The sequence below is a fragment of the Cetorhinus maximus genome, chromosome 9 (assembly GCF_964194155.1).
Source record: "Cetorhinus maximus chromosome 9, sCetMax3.hap1.1, whole genome shotgun sequence".
NCBI classification, from domain to species: Eukaryota; Metazoa; Chordata; class Chondrichthyes; order Lamniformes; family Cetorhinidae; genus Cetorhinus; species Cetorhinus maximus.
Window position 1 is genome coordinate 20710890 of NC_135887.1, and position 20681 is coordinate 20731570.

A 20681-nucleotide genomic window follows, 5' to 3' on the forward strand; every position below is an offset into this window, starting at 1 on the left:
AGTGAATAGGGGGAGTTAGAAGGTCTCAGTTTTGATTCCCAGTCTGTGCTAAATTGGTTGATTTCAGCTAGACCAGTAGTTGTGATGCTACAATGGATCTCAATAACCCAGAGTATGTCTGACTGTTATCCAGTGACCCTTGCAGGAAGCACACATCAATTAGAACAGATTTGGAAAACCTATGATGGCTTATATTAGCTTTCAAATGATGAATAGCTACTTTGGTTGTGCATCAGAGGGTTGCAATATACTTGTTCAGGAGAGGAAAGGGAGAAAGATTAGAACAAATAGATCAGCCCCTTTTAAGATCAATTTCAGGCTGTTTCGAACTGGGTGTAACTGGGTGTAATTTCCTAAGCATTGTACATACAGCTTCCCAATTTGATATTGAATTACCTTCTCACTGAAGACACTGTTTTCTTTCCTTGTAGGAAAGGGGAAGAGGTTTTCATCAGTCAATTCATGACCGCAGTCCAAATCTGGGGTTAAGAGGTGGGATTTTATACTATAGATTATATACAACTACAATAAATAACTCTCCACCATTTATACAAAACCAATTTGTTTGACTGGAAATTCACCCAAAATGGGATTTTGAAGCTGCAACATAAAATTGGGCCCGATATTGGAGCTTCTTTGATTGCATTCAGGCAATCGATGTCGTCCACTGACCTCTAGGGGACTGGCTTAATTAACTGTACTATATTGTTCTTAACCCACATACTGTGCAGACAGCAGGTTAGAAGGAGGCAAGCCAGCAAGGCAAATAATTTTTCTACGGTATTTTTCTTAGAGCCTCTCTAACCTGATGCATTATTCCTATTGTATTTTAAACTGCCATGATTGATCAGAATGGGAAAGTGGGTGATGCACATCTATTTCCTACAGACACTTGGATCAATTAATTAATGGACTGTGTGCTTTTACAAAATGATCAATCATTGATAATGATGTAAGATAAACAACTTGCATTTATGTAGTGCCATTAACATAACAAATCACCCAATGGTGCTCTACAGGAGCATTATCAAATAAAATTTGAAACAAAGTCACAGAGGGCAGGATTCCGCAGTGGGTGGGGTGGGGGGGAGGGGGTGGGCGGTGGGCGGGGTTGGTGGGCGGGGGTGTGGGAGGGCTGGGTGGGGTGGCGTGGTGGGGGGGATGGGCACCAAGAGGTAATACTCGCAAGTGTAAGTTAAACGCGTGTAAGTTAAAATGCAAGAGGGACAGGTCACAGGTGATTTTATGTTCATTTATGTGTACTTTATCTGTACTGGTCTGGGAATGAAGACCAGAGAAGCCAATGTAAATAGTTTGGAATTGTCAAAATGAGATAACTTTTGTTTTTGTCGTCATGGCCTGAGTATGCTTCACCTTTTTGTTTTATTGGTGCAGGGTACACCAGAATGTAATGCTGGACGTAAGTGGCTCTGAACGTTATTGCACAGAGGCACTGAGTGTTCTTTATGTTCAAATGAAAGGGTCCTTTCAGATATCCGGGATGGAGGTGGCAGCCTTGGCATGCATTTGAAGCTGATCTTTGGTAGCCTATCTGAAGAAGCATTGGATCAAGGCGTCCCTGGTGTCTCTGCCTCGCTGGAGGTTACCAAGGTCTGTCTCCATGCCCTCAGCATTCTCCTCACCATGCTCCTCTTCTGACTCACTACTGGACTCATAAAATGTGGCCTGTGCAGCTGTGTCAAGATCCTCTTCCTCCAGTGGGTCTCCCCTAGCCAGTGCCAGATTGTGGAGAGTGCAGCATGCAACCTCTATCAGTGACACCCACTCTGGGGTGTATTGTAGTGCACCCCCAGAATGGTCCAGGCATCGGAAGCATATCTTGAGAAGACCTATGGTCCTCTCTACCACTGCCCTTGAGGAGGCATGACTTGTATTGTAACGCTTCTCTGCGGAGGCATAGAAGTTGAGGGCCTCTTTGACCTTCAGAGCCGCTGGTATGGGGTGTCCACCCACACAGTCGGAGCTGACCTAATGCTCAATCATCTGTCAAATGGAGGTCACGGTCTCCCTTGAGAGGCAGAGTCTCCTTCAGCATTGCACCTCAGACATATTGAAGTAGCTGCATTGCTGCCTGTAAACCCTGACAGCAGGATAGTGGCGTCTTCTGCGGCCCCCTCCGGGGGACTACCTGCTGGCCCTGCTCCCCTTGTGCCTGTGCCTCTCCAACCACAGGTCCCTCCCCTGGAAGCTGCATTGGGACACCTGGCCTCTTCTTCCTTCTGCCCCTCTCTTCCTCCTCAAAGGAGGTGCCATCAGCAGAGACCACAATCCCCATTATCAGGGTAACGGAAAGCTGCTTGATACCTGGAATGGTCCTCACAGTCTGAATCCTCCAGGGGCCTTGCAGATACCAAGTAGTCCTGAAATGAAGCCTGGAAATGCAAGGAAAGAAGTCCTGAACAGAGATGAAGCTGCCAAGTACCAATAAGTCACCAACAGCAAACTATCTACCAAACTCCTCACTACTCATACTGGCAATGCTGCTGAGTCTTTTTATCCTGCCAATGGATGACATTTTTGAAAATGTCAGCTGGTGCCTGCCTGTTTTGCCCGCACGATGAGCGTGAAATTGCATAGGCAACGAAAGAGCTCCGTCAATTGGACAGTTAATGGCCTTAAGTGGCCTATTAATTAATGGTGGGTGTGGCTCCGACACCCATGCGCGCCTACCGAGCGAAATATTGCACGAGTGCGCGATGACGTCAGGATGTTTGCCCAACGTCATCGTGCGTTATTTTATGCCCGATCGGGCCAGGCATGCTCCCACTCGCGGGACCTAAAATTCTGCCCGTAGAAATTTTAGGACAGGTGGCCAAAATCTTGCTTAAAAGAAGTAGATTTTAAAGAGCGGCATAAAAAAAGGGTGAGAGAGATTTTTAGGTAGGGTAAACTTCATGGAGAAAATCTGTGCTCAGGCACGTCGAGCACCACTCATTTTGAGGGACATTCATTCAAACCATTCTGCCATTTATAAGATTTTAAAGGCCAAGGTTGTTATCACCTAACTACTATGGCTTGCTATCTCTCTTATCATCTCTTCTAATCCTTTCAACTTTGGTCATGTCCAGTACTTTGCCTGACATTTAGGCTTCTTGAAAAATAAAAATTTGTCTCATTTTCATTCTTTACCTAACCACTTATCATTAATTGGCTCTCAACTTCCAACAATACAAGTATGGACACTAAACGTTGATTTTATTTTGTCATTGTGAATAGAGGCTGCAGTTCTAAATGTGCATGGCGGCTTGCCAGCTATTGCTTTCAAAGAGGCACATGACTTTCAACCCCATGCTTGAGTTTAGTATGTCTGACCACCTCAGTCAGAAGGTGTGGGTTCAAGTCCCATTTCAGAGACTTAAGCACAAAAATTTAGGCTAACACTTCAGTTCAGTGTGAAGCCGATGCTGTATTGTCTCAGGTGCTGTCTTTTGGATAACGTCAAATGGAGGTCCCATCTGACCTCTCAGGTGGATGTAAAAGATTCCATGGCACTATTCTGAAGAAGAGCAGGAGAGTTCTCACTGGTGTATTGGCCAATAGTTATCCTTCTGCCAACATCAATGATAACAGTTTCTGGTCATTATCACATTGCTATTTGTGGGTTTCTGCTGTATCTAAATTAGCTATTGCATTTCCTACTTTACAACAGTGACTGCATTTCAAAATATTTCATTCACTGTAAAGCGCTTTGGGATATCTTGAGATCGTGAAAGGTGCTATGGAAATGCAAGTCATTCTTATGCTCCTGCTCTAATTCATTTCAGATTGACAAGAATGTGGTTATAAATTTCATGATTAAACATATTTCAGATTAAAAGCATATTGCTTGGAAAACTGCAGGGTGAAATTCTTCTTGTGAATAATTTCAGTAAAAATGAGTGCAAAAAGGAAAACTTCGCAAATCTGGGCGCAACAAGTGATATCACAATCAGTGGAATTGACTGTTTACAGTTTCCTGCACTGTTGTGAAGTACACCTCTATTTCTTTTGAAATTTTGGCTCTCAACCCAGTGTCAGAATTAATAGGATTACATAAGATATAGCGCACAGAAACAGGCCATTTGACCCAACCAATCTCTGCTGGTGTTTATGCTCCTTAAGCATCCTCCCACCTTTCCTCAGCTATCGCTGTAACCCTCTATTTCCTTCTCCCTCAAATGCTTGCTTGGCTTCCCCTTAAATGCATCTATGCTATTTGTTTCAACCAATCCTTCTAGCAGAGACTTCCACATTCTCATCACTCTTTGGGTAAAGAAATTTCTTCTGAATTCCCTATTGGATTTCTTACCACCTTAGATGGCCTTTAGTTATGTTCCTCCCCACAAGTAGAAATAATCCTCTGTATCCACTCCAGCAAAACCTTTCATAATTTTGAAGATCTCTATCATATCACCCTTCCGGGTTCTTTTTTCTAGAGAAGAAGGACCCAGCCTGTTCATCCTTCATCCACCCGTTCCTGGTATCGTTCTTGTAAATCCTCTTTGCAGATTGAGTTAGGAGGAAGTTAGAAAAACTGAACTCATCAGCTCTGACAGATCACATGAAATGAGACCTCAAAGATTACATACATAAAGTGCTAAATGGAATATAATGTTAATCTTCAGCAACATTTCCAGTTAACCAATGACTCTGCAGGATTTGGCAGGGGGTGGGTGTGGGGAATTACTTAGATACAATTGGTAAGTGGCAAGTCCAGGAAACACTTTGTCACACATAAAACGATCAATGCCTGCAATAACCTAACAGAATAGTAGAGGCAAAAGCTCTAGAGTTATCCAAGAGAAAGTTTGATGCTTTGTTTGGGTGGAGGGTCATAAATTTCTTTGGAAGTATGAATTTGATGGGCTGAATAATTTCCCTTATCTGTACTATGTGATGGAGGTGAGCAGAGTTAATGTTGGAGATTAAAACAATAATTTCATCGTAGCCATTTTCATAGCATTAACACAGAAGGAGACCATTTGGCCCATCATGTCTGTTAGCTGTTTGAAAGAGCTAATTGGTTCCACTCCCCTGCTCTTTCTCCAAAGCCACGCAGTTTGTTTCTATTTCAAGTATCTATTCAATTTGTTTTTGTAAGTTCTATTGAATCTGCTTCCACTTCCCTGCTCTATATTGTGATCTCTTTGAGGATGCTAATTTTTTTCTCTGTGGTTAGGACAGTTTCTCTGTTGCAGGCTCATGCCCCATAAGACTTATATAACACTTGAATTGAGAATGTTGAAACATTTCATACGTTACAATCAGCAGGTAGAAGAGACTTTTATCCAGCTTAGGTTTACTTTGAACAAGGAGGGCAGAGATGAAAGGATATATGTCAGTTCAGTCCTCAAAAATAAACCTTTTAAGTCATCACAGGACAGAATCCTGGGAGATAAGTTTTAATAAAAGATTTGAACTGCTACAGTGTTTCTTGTGTTGCTTGTACTAACCATTGATTAGAGAGATGTCAAGGATTTAAAGATCCTTGTGGAATAAAGAGTCACCACTGAGCTATATGTTAAAGATTTTCAGCTACTTATATTTAACGTATAGATATCTCAAAGATTAAGGTATCAAGGTTTAAATGTAGCCATAGCCTTATCATTGTACTGATTCTGCTGGTCACAAATTTTGTTTTACTGTCACAGTGAAGTAACAACTTGCATTTACTTAGTATCTTTGGATATAATGAATGCTCCAAGGTGCTTCTTATAGGAGTAACTCAGTGCAGACACAGAGCAGTAGGACCTGTATGCATGATCGAAAATATAGTTTTTGAATGTTGCGTTGGGTGGGGGGGGGGGTGAGGTTGTAGGGTGAAGTAGCAAAATGAAGGAATTTCCAGGGAGTTCACAAATCACACAGTGCAGAAGAGGCCCTTCAGCCCATCGAGTCTGCACCGACACGTGAGAAACACCGGATCTAGCTACCTAATCCCATTTACCAGCACTTGGCCCATAGCCTTGAATGTTATGACATGCCAAGTGCTCATCCAGGTACTTTTTAAAGGATGTGAGGCAACCCGCTTCCACCACCCTCCCAGGCAGTGCATTCCAGACCGTCACCACCCTCTGGGTAAAAAAGTATTTCCTCACGTCCCCCCTAAACCTCCTGCCCCTCACCTTGAACTTATGCCCCTCGTGACTGGCCCTTCAACAAAGGATAGCAGCTGCTCCCTATCCACCCTGTCCATGCTCCTCATAATCTTGTACACCTCAATCAGGTCGACCCTCAGTCTTCTCTGCTCCAACGAAAACAACCCAAGTCTATCCAGCCTCTCTTCATAACTTAAATGTTTCATCCCAGCCAACATCCTGGTGAATCTCCTCTGCACCTCCTCTAGTGCAAAAACATCCTTCCTATAACGTGGCAACCAGAACTGCACACAGTACTCCAACTGTGGCCTCACCAAGGTTCTATACAACGCCAACATGACCTCCCTACTTTTGTAATCTATGCCTTGATTGATAAAGGCAAGTGTCCCATATGCCTTTTTTACCACCCCACTAACATGCCCCTCCGCCTTCAGAGATCTATGGACACACACACTAAGGCCCCTTTGTTCCTCAGAACTTCCTAGTGTCATGCCGTTCATTAAATACTTCCTTGTCAAATTGCTCCTTCCAAAAGTGTATCACCTCACACTTTTCAGGGCTAAATTCCATCTGCCATTTATCTGCCCATTTGACCTGTCTATATCTTCCTGTAGCCCAAGACACTCAACCCCACCGTTAACCACCCGGCCAATCTTTGTGTCATCCGCAAATTTACTAATCCTACCCCCCACATAGTCATCTATGTCGTTTATATAAATGACAAATAACAGGGGACCCAGCACAGATCCCTGTGGTACACCACTGGACACGGGCTTCCAATCGCTAAAGCAGCCTTCTGTCATCACCCTCTGTCTCCTACAACTAAGCGAATTTTGAATTCACCTTATCAAATTACCCTGTATCCCATGTGCATTTGCCTTCTTTATAAGTCTCCCATGTGGGACCTTGTCAAAGGTTTTGCTGAAATCCATATGAACCACATCAACTACACTACCCTCATCTACACACCTGGTCACCTCCTCAAAAAATTCAATCAAATTTGTTAGGCATGACCTCCCTCTGACAAAGCCATGCTGACTATCCCTGATCAAACCTTGCCTCTCCAAGTGGAGATAGATTCTCTCCTTCAGAATTTTCTCCAATAGTTTCCCTACCACTGACGTGAGACTCACTGGTCTGTAGTTCCCTGGCTTATCTCTACAACCCTTCTTAAATAGCGGAACCACATTAGCTGTTCTCCAGTCCTCTGGCACCTCCCCCGTGGCCAGAGAGGAATTAATAGTTTGGGTCAGAGCCCCTGCGATCTCCTCCCTTGCCTCCCTTAGCAGTCTGGGACACAAATCATCCGGACCTGGAGATTTGTCCACTTTTAAGCCTGCCAACACCTCCAATACCTTGTCACTCCCTGTATCAATTTGCTTAAGAACCTCGCAGTCTCTCTCCCCAAGTTCCATACCTTCATCCTCATTCTCTTGGGTGAAGACGGATGTGAAGTATTCGTTCAATACTCTACCAATGTCCTCTGGCTCCACCCATAGATTGCCCCCTTGGTCCCTAATGGGCCCTACTCTTTCCCTGGTTATCCTCTTCCCATTGATATACTTATAGAATATCTTTGGATTTTCCCTACTTTTACCAGCCAGAGCTTTCTCATATCCCCTCTTTGCTCTCCTAATTGCTTTCTTAAGATCCACCCTGCACTTTCTGTACTCCACTAATGCCTCCACTGATCTGCTCCCCTTGTACCTGCTAAAAGCCTCTCTTTTCCTTCTCATCGTATCCTGAATATCTCTGGTCATCCATGGTTCTCTGGGCTTGTTACTCCTTCCTATCACCCTAGAGGTAACATGTTGAGCCTGTACCCTCCCCATTTCCTTTTTGAATGCCCCCCACTGCTCTTCTGTAGATTTCCCCACAAGTAGCTGTTCCCAGTCTACCTTGGCCAGATCCTGCCTTATTTTACTAAAATCCGCTCTCCCCCAATCCAAAACATTTTTTTGCAACTTGTCAATTTCTTTGTCCATAACAAGCTTAAATTGTACCATAGATAAAAACAAAAAACTACTGCGGATGCTGGAAATCCAAAACAAAAACAGAATTACCTGGAAAAACTCAGCAGGTCTGGCAGCATCGGTGGAGAAGAAAAGAGTCGACGTTTCGGGACCACACGACCCTTCAACAGAACTGAAGTATAGTTAGGAGAGGGGTGAAATATAAGCTGGTTTAAGGTGGGGGGGCGGGGGGAGAGAAGTTGGGGGTGGGGTGGTTGTAGGGACAAGCAAGCAGTGATAGGAGCAGATAATCAAAAGATGTCACAGACAAAAGGATCAAAGAGGTGTTGAAGATGGTGATATTATCTAAGAAAAGTGCTAATTAAGAATGGATGGCAGGACACTCAAGGTACAGCTCTAGTGGGAGCAATGAATGCGGTCTCCTCTACATTGGAGAGACCAAACGCAAACTGGGTGACCGCTTTGCAGAACACCTGCGGTCTGTCCGCAAGAAAGACCCAAACCTCCCTGTCGCTTGCCATTTTAACACTCCACCCTGCTCTCTTGCCCACATGTCTGTCCTTGGCTTGCTGCATTGTTCCAGTGAAGCCCAATGCAAACTGGAGGAACAGCACCTCATCTTCCGACTAGGCACTTTACAGCCTTCCGGGCTGAATATTGAATTCAACAACTTTAGATCTTAAACTCCCCCTCCCCCCATCCCCACCCCGTTTCCTCCCCCTCCCTTTTGTTTTTTTTTGTTTTCAATAATTTATATAGATTTTTCTTTTCCCACCTATTTCCATTATTTTTAAATCTACAACTAATACCTTGTCAATCTTTCCACCCCACCCCCACTAGAGCTGTACCTTGAGTGTCCTGCTATCCATTCTTAATTAGCACTTTTCTTAGATAATATCACCACCTTTTACACTTTGTCTTTGTTCCTTTGTCTGTGACATCTTTTGATTATCTGCTCCTATCACTGCTTGCTTGTCCCTACAACCACCCCACCCTCAACTTCTCTCCCCCCGCCCCCCACCTTAAACCAGCTTATATTTCACCCCTCTCCTAACTATACTTCAGTTCTGTTGAAGGGTCGTGTGGACCTGAAACGTCGACTCTTTTCTTCTCCACCGATGCTGCCAGACCTGCTGAATTTTTCCAGGTAATTCTGTTTTTGTTTTAAATTGTACCATGTTGTGGTCGCTATCACAAAAATGTAACCCCACCACCTCTGCCACCTGTCCGGCTTCATTCCCCAGAATTAGGTCCAGCACTGCGCCGTCCCTTGTTGGACCCTCTACATATTGACCTAAAAAGTTCTGTACACATTTCAAGAAATCCACTCCATCAAGAGTTGAGCTGAGATGGCTGAGAGCTTGATCAAAGATGGAGGAACAGAGAATCAGGCATATAGGAGCCCAAAGCCAGAGGAACAAAGATCGTGGCTGGGCTGGAGCATGTTGTCGAGATTAGGTGTGGTGGGTCCATGGAGGGAATTGTCAGAAAGGACCAGGATTTTAAATTCGTTGTGGTATCTGTTCACACCTGAAACATTAGCTTATTTTTCTCATTTAGATGTTACTATTTTATTTCCAATACATTTGTAGTACCTCATTAGTACTTATGCTTACAATTCACTCCATGGCTTGCCACACCCTATCTGTCTCTGGACTCTTCTGCATTCATGTAGCTGACTGTGTTGTTGCAATCTGTTATATATTAAAATAGCTAAATGTCTTGCCAGATCTTTACCATGGAGACCTAGCTACATTGTAAACTTAACCTGAATGTTTATACAATAAGTATGTTTGGAATGCAGTGTCTATTCTCCAATAAAATCTTTGCTGCCTTTATAGTTCCTCCTAAACAGTGGATGGCCTGGTACAAAGAAAGACTAGATGGCAGGAAACACCTCTTACCTCAGCAGCCACCAGCACATCTTTGTGTAGTCCGTATGGTTCGATATCACCAGCGAGCTGGAATCCGTCTCCGAATTTCCCAAGTCTATGGGTTGAAAGGTCTGTGCAGTATTCTGTGCTTCACTCCCACATCACAAATGTAATACAGATTTGACAAAAAAGAGGATTCTTGCCTGTGGTTGAGTTTTTTTATCTTACACTTTTGTTGAAAACAGCACAGAGGGATTAAAATTCAAAGTCACACATAATATTTCTCAGATAAAAAAGCAAGAGCTCAGAATTCAGGTGGGCTGACTGTGGTTGATTTCACAAGATATGAAGTGTTAGACAAAGCACAATAGCAGGTGTAAGATGCTAATTGGGTTAAATGATGAATTTCACATTGTGTGGCAAGCATCATATAACATTATCAAAGAATAGCTTTGGTTTCATAACTCCTAAGTGTAATGTAGCCTTTTGTTTCAATTATTCTTGTTCGTCCTTTGAGCCGAAGATGACCATGTTCATCAACTGCGGTATTTGGTTGGGTTCTGGTAGGTACACAGGTGATGGCTGATTGTGCTTGAAAGGTTCTGCTGCAAATAGAACAGATACTGTGGACAATTGAGTTTTAGATGGGTTGTTGGCTTGGGATTTCTTCTGCTTGCACTTTTTCTACGCCTCTGATATGCGCTTGCTTTCAAAGGAGGCTGCACCATTTTTTATTTGGTTGCGGCAGTGCAGTGATCCTGGGCGAGCTTCTTCCAGGACTTGAAGTCAATATCAAGATTCCTAACTGAAACGTTCATAGTGTCCTTGTAGCACTTCCTTTGACCACCATGAGAGTGCAGCCCAGATTCAAGCCCTCCATAGAAGATTCGCTTTGATAAGCGAGTGTAAGGCATTTTGGCTACATGACCAGCCCAATTCAGTTGTGACTGTCTCAATATGGTGTGCCTGCTTGACATACCAGCTCAGGTGAGCATCTCAGTGTCTGACATTTTATCCTGCCATCTTATCTTCAGAAACTTCCAAAGGCAGCTCAAGTGAAAGTGGTTGAGCTTCGTGGCATGGTACTGGTACATAGTCTAAGTCTCGCATGCACAGAATAGTAACGGCAAGACTATTGCTCTATAGACTTTCAGTTTGGTAGGCAGACTTCATTCCCAGACTAATGTTTGAAGGCTCCACTTGCTTTGGCAATTTTTGCATGTCTCATTGCAAATATAATAACTTGACTGTGTGCTGCTGAGGTAAGTGAACTTATCCACTGCTGACAGGTTCTGGTCATGCTCTGAAACACTGGGTTCAAGATAGCGCTCTCCTGGAGTGGACTGGTACATTACTCCAGTTTTCCTTGTGCTGATCTTAAGGGCGAAGTTGTCACATGCATGGAGAACAAGTCCATGCTACATTGCATGTCCAGCTCTGAACCAACAGCTATTGCATAGTCATCAGCAAACAGGAAATCATGAGGTATGTCCTTGGAGACCTTGATCTTTGCCTGGAGCCATCTCAGATGGATCTGCTTCCTGTCCACACAATATCTGATTACGATGCCAGGGTCACCATCACGGAAGGGATCAGAGAGCATGGGAGAGAAAAGCAGGATGAAGAGGGCTAGTGGTAGCAGCAGCCCTGTTTAACTCCATCAGTGACTGGGAAGGGGGGAAGTGATCAGAAGACTCACCATCATCCAGGACACATACGATCATGCCTGCATGGAACTGTTGAACCATCATGATGAGTTTCTCAGGGCAGCCGAATTTCTCCATTACCTTTCAAAAGCTCTCATGGCTGACTATGTGAAAGAGGATGTCCCAGAAGGATCAAGGACATAATCTATTTGGCTCAAGCTCAGGAACAAAAAAGGTGCAATTACGTTGCTCAGTGTAGCCAATAGGCTACCAATTAGTGGGGAGGATATAGAGGAACAAATATGCAAAGAAGTTATAGAGAAGTGCAAAAATTATTCAGTACTTATAATGGGGGACTTCAGTCATCCAAATATAGACTGAGATGGTAGTAGTGTAAAGGACAGAGAGAGGCAAGAGTTCCTAGAGTGGGTTCAGGAAAATTTTCTTCAGCAGTATGTTCCCAGTCCAACAAGGAAAGAGGGACTGCTAGACCTGGCTCTAGGAAATGAAGTGGGCCAAGTAGATCAGGCATCATTAGGCAAACATTTAGGGGACAATGATCATTGTATCATACATTTTAGGCTGAAAATGGAAAAGGACAAGGAACAGTCCAGAGTAGGAAACATAAACTGGGGGAAAGCCAACTTCACTATGGTAAGAACAGATCTGGGCCGAATAAATTAGAATCAAAGGTTGGCAGGATAAATAGTAGCTGATCAATGGGCCACCTTCAAAGAAGAGATGATTTGGGCACAGTCAAGATATACTCCCTTGAAAGAGAAAGGTAGGGCAAACAAATCCAGAGCTCCCTGGATGACAAAGGAGATAGAAATTAAGATAAAGAAGAAAAACTGTGCTTATGGTAGGTATCAGGGAGAAAATACAATTGAAAACCAAGTTGAATATAGAAGTTTCAGAGGAGAGGTGAAGAAACAAATTAGAAAAGCAAAGGGGAAGTATGAAAAGAGACTGGCAGCTAGCATAAATGGGAAACCCAAAGTCTTCTACAGGCATATAAATAGTAAAACGGTGGTAAAAGGAGGAGTGGGGCCGATTAGGGACCAAAAATGGGATTTACTCATGGGAGCAGACAGCATTGCTGAAGTACTAAATTAATACTTTTCATTTGTCTTTATGATGGAAGAAGATGCTATCCAGGTCATGATAAAAGTTGAGGTAATTCAGACACTAGATAGGTTTAAAATTGAAAAGGCGAAGAGATTAGATAGGTTATTTGCACTTAAAGCTGATAAAGCACTGGGACCGGATGAGATGCATCCAAGGATACTGAGGGCAGTGACAGTGGAAATTGCAGAGCCACTGGCCATAATTTTTCAGCCTTCGTTAGACTCAGGGGTCAGGGGTGGTCCCAGAGGACTGGAGAAGTGCAAATGTTGCAGCCTTGCTCAAAAAAGGGTTTAAAGATAAGCCCAGCAACTACAGGCCAGTCAGTTTAACTTCGGTGGTGGGGAAACTTCTAGAAACAATAATTCAGGACAAAATTATTACATGGACAAATGCAGGTTAATTAAGGAAAACCAGCATGGATTTCTTAAGGGAAAATCGTGTTTAACTAACTTGCTGAGGTTTTGAAGTGGTAACAGAGAGGGTGATGAGGGCAATGCTGTTGATGTGGCGTACATGGACTTCCAAAAGGCGTTTGATACAGTGCCACACAACAGACTTGTGAACAAGGTTGTAGCTCATGGAATAAAAGGGACAGGAGCAACATGGATATGGAATTGGCTGAGCAACAGGCAACAGAGAGTGGTTAATGGATTTTTTCATACTTGAGGAAGGTTTATAGTAGAGTTCCCAGGGGTTGATGTTGGGATACTTGCTTTTCCTGATATATATTAATGATCTAGACCTTGGTGTTCAAGGCACAATTTCAAAGTTTGCAGATGATACAAAATTTGGAAGCATTGTGAACCGTGAGGAGGATAGTGTCGAACATAAAAGGGACATGGACAAGTTGGTGGAATGGGCAGACAGGTGGCAGATGTAGTTCAATGTAGAGAAATGTGAAGTGATTCATTTTGGTAGGAAGAACATGAAGAGACAATATAAAATAAAGAGTACAATTCTAAAGGGAGTGCAGGAGCAGAGGGACCTGAGTGTATATATGCATAAATCATTGAAGGTAGAAGGACAGGTTGAGAGAACAGTTAATAAAGCATACGTTATCCTGGACTTTGTTAATAGGGTTATAGAGTACAAGAGCAAAGAGGTTATGTTGAATTTGTATAAGTTACTTGTTCGGCCTCAGCTATAATATTGTGTCCAGTTCTGGAAGCTGCACTTTAGGAAGATGGGAAGGCATTAGAGAGGATGCAGCAAAGATTCACAAGGATGGTTCCCGGGATGAGGAGCTTCAGTTATGAAAATAGATTGGAGAACTTAGGACTGTTTTCCTTAGAGGAAAGAAGGCTGAGAGGAGATTTGATGGAGGTATTCAAAATTATGAGGGTTCTAGGCAGAGTAGATAGGGAGAAACCGTTCCCACTCATGAACAAGAGGGCACAGATTTAAAGTAATTAGTGAAAGAGGCAAAAGTGACATGAGGAGAAACTTTCTTACGTAGCAAGTTGTTAAGGTTTGGAATGCACTGCCTGAGAGTGTGGTGGAGGCAGGTTCAGTTGAAGCATTCAAAAGGGATTAGACTGTTATCTGAAAAGGAATAATGTGCAGAGTTACAGGGAGAAGGTGGAGGAATGGAACTAGGTGAGTTGCTCGTTTGGAGAGCCCGTGCAGACACGATGGGCCAAATGGCCTCCTGCACCATAACGATTCTGTGATGTGGTGTGGAGGTCCATGCTCTCTTCTTGGCATTTCTCCTGAAGCTGTCTAACTGCAAACACTATATCAGTGGTTCCTCAACCTTTTCTGAAACTGCACTAACTCTGTGGCAGATGATCCTAGTTGAGGTGTTGCACCAAGTGGTTCAGCAGGATTTTGGTGAAGATTTTCCTGGCAATGGAGAGAAGTGACACACCTCTCTAATAGTTGCAAGATTGTTGAGCTCCTTTCTGCTCTTGTACAGTGGACAATGGAGGCATCTTTATATTCTTGCAGTATGTTCAGATGAAAGAAAGATGATGAACCTGGCATGAATTGGATTATAGTGAGGAAGAGTTGTGCATCATCAGCCTCACTGTCTCATCCCGACCTATCTTGGTCCAGTGGCAAGACAAGTCTAGACAGCTGGAGATAGATCTGGATGCAGTGGGTGACCAGGACATCTTCTGTGTCATTTCAAGCTTTACGCATTCCACAATACAGTGCTAACTCGACTTCAAGACCTTTAGATAAAATTGTCTGATCCGCTTAATCCACTGGAATCAGTCTTTGCATGCCAGGGTAGACAAATCCCTAAGTCACTGAGGGTAGAAGACCCGATGGATACCCTCACCTGGTTTGGCCTGCTCTTCGACGCAGTTTACCGGGGTATGGCCGCTGTCACATGCTAACAGCTACTTGAAGTCACAGGTGAGAGCTAGGGGAAGATGAGGACCAATATAGCATGAACCACTCCAAAGAGAGCAGCGAGCTCGCCTGTGAGAAGTGCTACCACACCCCGCTTACTATAGCAACAACCACTTGTATAGATCTTTCAATGTGGTAAAATGTCTCAAGGCACAGACTTGCCAAACAGTTTGATAACAAGCCACTTAAAAAGATATTAGGACTGGTGACCAAAAGCTTGCTCAGAGATGTAGGTTTTAAGGAGTAACTTAGGAGGAGGGAGAGATAGAGGGAGTGGAGAGGTTTAGGGAGAGAATTCCAAAGATTAGAGCAAAGGCAGCTGACAACAGGGCCACTAATGATGGAGCAAAGGAAATTCGGGGTGTGCAAGATGCCAGGATTGTTATAACTAGAGGTTTGTTTGTATTTCTGTGGGTAGCCTTTTTACCTGAAAGTCAGTTTCCAGTTTTCCAGACTGCAGAAAGGTTCTGCATTTGTTCTGTTTAGGATTGTACCAGCCAGCAGAGAAGCTAGACCAATTTTAAAACTGCAGCGTGTTTAGTAGCCTCTTTTTTAAGATCCCTGTTCAGATAGGAGAATTAGTAGTATCTTTAATATTTTATGAAACTGGTATAGTGAAGTGATTTTCTGTGTCATATAATACATTGTTTAGTTGCCTTCTACACTGTTGATTTACAACTTGCTTTGCAATCTACATTCAGGCGGCTTCATTGATGTATCCCAATAGCTGGAGTACAGACTGAGTCCTTTGTTACAATGCCTTAGTCGTAATAACATTTACTTCGATGTTAGGCAGAAAAAGGTACACTTCAGATTGTAGGGGATGGAAGGTTTGTTTGTTGATTGGTCAGTGACACTGATGTAGGAAAATATCTAGAAATCTATAAAACAAGCCAAATGGGGTATTTATTTGAAAAAAATCAGATATCTTTTTGTCCTACATGCTAATATTTCACAACTTTTCAGTCTTATAATTGTGCACTATTTTAAGTAATTACAAAGGCCCAGATTTTTGCCAAGACGGAGAGCCTCTCCATTTTGCAAAAATGGTGGACAAGCCCAGAAATCCTAAGTCCTCACCCCAAACATGGCACTTCCTATTTTCGCGGGAGCAGGACTGGAGATGGGGCCTGGGTTTGCGCCTGCGCAGCCTACGGAGGCAGCTGTCCACTTAAATCACCAGCTGCTTCCACTGAAGTGGGATTTTGGTAGGCCAGGAGTGTGAAACCTGGAGTATGCAGATTAAACCAGGTAAGAGCTGGTCTGAACTTGGTGGGTTTGTTTGGATAGCCAGGGTACCCATTTGGAGAGGTAAGGTACTCCTATGGATATGATCCCGGGATACCTTTGGGAGAGGTAAGGCACCCTTTGGGATTGTTAAAGGCAAACATGATTGTGCATAAAAAGTGCATGAACTATTGTAAATAAAAGATCAATTTTTTTCCTAATATTACTGTGGAATATTTTAAAGCAGGCTTGAGGGGACTGTGTTGTGTGTGTATGTTTGTGTGTGTGTGCCTAGTTTAATTAAACTGCGAACAGTCAGACTGCAAGGTTTGAATCATCAAAAGGGATTGGATCTAGAACAGGCATTTGAAATGGAGATGGGTAAGCTAGGATGAAGTCTCAGCAGATACAGTGTGAATGGAATTTGCATTTTTAGATAAGTTGAGAGGTTGTTTGATTTTCAAAGGGACATGATAAGATGTTTACAACTGGCGGGATAAATAAGGCAAAGTTATTAAGTTTATTTTTCCTGAAAGTGCTGGCCATAATGACAACATGAAAGATTTTTATATTCTTGGAAAAGTAACTTCCAAAGAAAGGTTGAAACAATGGGATTTATAGATCAAAAGGGAGACATATATTTAAAGAAAGATGGAAAGCTGTGTGGGGAGTGACTGTGTCAGACCTGGAAACAAACCTGTGGGGGAAAAAATCTCTAGCCACCCTGGAGGAATTTGCTGTTCCAGAAAGCAAAGTTTTGTTAAAAGCTTTTGGTTTCCATTGTTGAGTGAGAGGGAGAGAAAAACTGTGAAATACTCCCCTTACAGCAATAGTGGGTGCTTGTGGTAATATTGCTGCATGGTTATAGGTTAAAAATCTATTTGGAATGTTGCCTGAAAGGGGTGTGTAGTTGGGAGTTTGGTTTAGTAGAAATCTGGTGAGAAATGTAACTGTAGTCTTGTGTGTTTTAAATTTTCTTTTCTTTTGTTAATAAATGTTTTAATTTCATCTTTAAAATCTCTAAAGATGGTAGTGGACTCATTACTTCTGCCTTCAGCACAAACCTTTTGTAATAAACTGTCTAATTTGTCAAAAGAACTGGCTGTCAAAGAACTATCTGACGGTCAAAGAACTGTCAAGCTGTTAAAGAACTGTCAAAGGATACTAGGTGAGTTGGCATGGAGTGGGTAAGGGCAAAAGGTGGGTGTGAGTCATGGATTAGCATGAGTTGGAACTAAGTTGGCATAAGGGCTATAAATGTCATGGGGATGTGGGGGTATAGGGGTATGAGAGGCCATGGTTGGTGGGGGGCATGAGGCAACATAGGTTGGCATGGATGTGACATGGGGAGTGTGTGAGAGGGTGTTGAGGGCCGGAGGTCTGTTTGTTTCAATCTTTTTAAATTTTATTCAACATAGTGCCAGAGCACAGAGGCAGGCCAATATACCCAATCTCAGTCTGACGTCCATGTGATTCCATCACTTATTGCAGTTGATTCTTCAGGATAACTAGGAGTACACAGAAATGCTGCTTTGCCAGTATTTCCCATATTCCATGAACAAATATGTAAAAATATTTAGATGCTTTGTCACAATAATGTTATAGCTTATGATATGAAAGGGTCCATGACAAGTTTGCATTAGTTAATGTAAATTAACCAATCAATTACAACTGCACTGTTAGACAAATCAATTTTATCTGTAAACTTTTAAAAAATATATCATTTTGCTCTACTACAGAAGATGGCCTTTATGTGAATGCTTTTGCCAGAATTCTGAAAGGAAGCAATGCGTTGCGACTGCCTGAAACAGCTGAATCCAGGGGTGGAGATGAGAAATTCTTGACCCGTCTACATGATTTTGCCAGCCTTCAGAGGTCACCTTGCTGGATAGATCCAACTTGGGTAGGGAACAGGAAATGTGGACAGAATAATATTTTCTCAATACTTGCATTTGTATCATGCCGACTACCAGTTGTCACAAAGCACTTTACAGCCAATGAAGTACTTTTGAAATGTACTCACTGTTGCAATGAAGGAAAATCAAAATGTTTCAAAATGCTTTGAAAGCAGTAAATTACATTTGGACTGGAGTGACCAGTGTTCTGTAGGATAAAAGCAAGTTCATCTGTTGATGAGACTCAGGACTGTCCAAAGGCACATTTAAATCTGAATTTCAGACCTTTTTTCACATTGTGTAACTCCCCAATAAGTGTTAGCTTAACTCAGTGGTAGCATTCTCAAGTCAGAAGGTTATAGATTCAAGCGCAGTGCAGGATTTGAGGACCATAGAACCATAGAAAGTTACAGCGCATAAAGTGGCCATACAGCCCTTCATGTCTGTACCAGCCAAATAGAGAAAAAAGAAACTAGCTGTTCATTTTAATCCCACTTTCCAGCACAATACAGCATTTCAGATGCAGATCCAAGCACGTTATAAATGAGTTGAGCATTTCAGCCTCAGCCACCAACCTAGGCAGTGAATTCCAGACACTCGCCACCCTCTAGGTGAAAAAGCTTTCCCTCATGCCCCTTCTAATTCTTCTACCAATCACCTTAAATCTATGCCTCCTGGTAATTGACCCCTCAGCTAGGGAAACATGCATTTCCTGTATACCTTATCTGGCTAGGTTGAATCTTTGCTGCAGCACTGACAGAGTACTGCATTGCCAGATGAGATATTTGTTTTAAAATCCCATAATACCATTCAAAATAAAACAAGAGAGTTTTTCTTGTGTTCTGGCCAACGTTTATCCCTCAACAACATGATAAAGTATGGGTTAACTGTTTATTCATCTCATTGCTGATTCTGAGACCTGATGCAAAATTGGTTGTGGTTTTTTTCCCAGCAGAAGTATACTTCAAAAGTAAATTGTGGCAGCTTTCAGTTCCGTTTTAAATGTTTGTTCACAGTGTAAAAGAGAAAAGGATATAGGACAGATGCAAACTGTTTATTGACTGTGATGTTTAATTCAGTTGTTAACCAGCAAAGACTTGTAACTAGTAAACTAAATTTTGCAAGGCTACATATACTTCTGGCATCAAATCTTCCTCAAGAGGTGCATAGATTGGAGTACAGGGATCGAATTTTCGCTCCCAAGTCAGGTGTGCAGAGTCAGGAAAATTCCCAACCCGAGAGAAGCTTCTCCAAATGTTCAGATTTTTGTTCTTGGGGTTGAAGAGAGTGCAGGTCCTGACTAGAGTTGGGCCCGCTGCCCCAGAAACAATGTGGAGACAGCCACAGGGGCTGCACAGTGTCACGATGGGCCAGTTAAAAGGCTCGCCTCTGTGCTCTTTGGCCCACATATAATAAAAACAGTAAAATACAAAACAGCCCTCTAACACTCCCCTCACACCTCCCCACATTCATGCCAACATGCTCCCCCACCCACCCTCTCTGGCCCCTCCTACCCTCCATGCCAACATATGCCCCTCTGACCACCTCATGACCTTTCATACCCTCCGTGCCAATCCACGATCCTTCACTCATCCCCCATAGCCCCTCATATCCTCTATGCCAATCCATAACCCCACACTCATTCCCATGGTCTTTTATAGCCTGTATTCCAATTTAATGCCACCCCATGCACCCCCACCCACCACTCTTCGCCCTTACACCCTTCATGCCAACTCACCCAGTATCCACTATGGGCAGACCTCAGGAGCCATGCTGAGATTAAATAAAATAAAGTTCTAAATATCTATTACAGACCACTGTATTAAAAGAACACTCTAATTGATAGAAGCCCACTGAATGCATTCAAATCTCTTCGTACTTAATCCATAGCCCCACATCAAAGAAAGCTAATCCCTTTATAACTACTTGGAGCTGTCAATCAAACTGTGAATTTACAGGGCCGCCCACTGTGATAATAACAGGCTGTGGAAGAAGTCAAGCAGCGCTAATACGATAATGATAACCCTCAGGCTTATGTAAACAAACGTATATTGAAATTACAAGCACTGATTTTTTTTTCAATTGCAGGCTGTTTTTTTTTCAAAATTTAAAGAGCATGGGATTTAAATAACTTAACAGCTTGACAGTTCCACGGACTTTATCCACTTTTTACACACAGTCATGTTTACTCGTAAGAATCTCAAAGGGGTACCTGACTCTCTCCAAAAGTGTACCTGACCTTTCCAAAGAATTCCAGCAGCTTTAGACTCTTTCCTCAAATTCATAAATCCCACAAGTCATGTTTCCGAAACTTCAATGACAAAAATTGCTTCTGATTGGTGGAAGCTGCACTTTTAAATATGCTGCTACCTCCATGAACCACGGATGTGTAAAATACGTATTGTCCCCATTTCCGCCCCCCACCCCCCATCACCAACGAAAATGGTGGGTGCTGAGTTCAGGGACGGGACTTCTGGAATCG

The 20681-nt window shown here is 42.8% G+C and overlaps 1 protein-coding gene across 1 annotated transcript in view; it reads left to right on the forward strand.

Moving 5' to 3' along the window:
- The window catches only part of LOC144684295 (uncharacterized), a 50586-nt gene that overhangs the window by 12737 nt on the left and 17168 nt on the right, over positions 1–20681 (forward strand). The window contains exons 3-4 of the mRNA XM_078547922.1: positions 9913–10074; positions 18044–18207. Coding sequence (XP_078404048.1) covers positions 9913–10074; positions 18044–18207 — 326 coding nt within the window. The remainder of the gene's footprint in view (positions 1–9912; positions 10075–18043; positions 18208–20681) is intronic.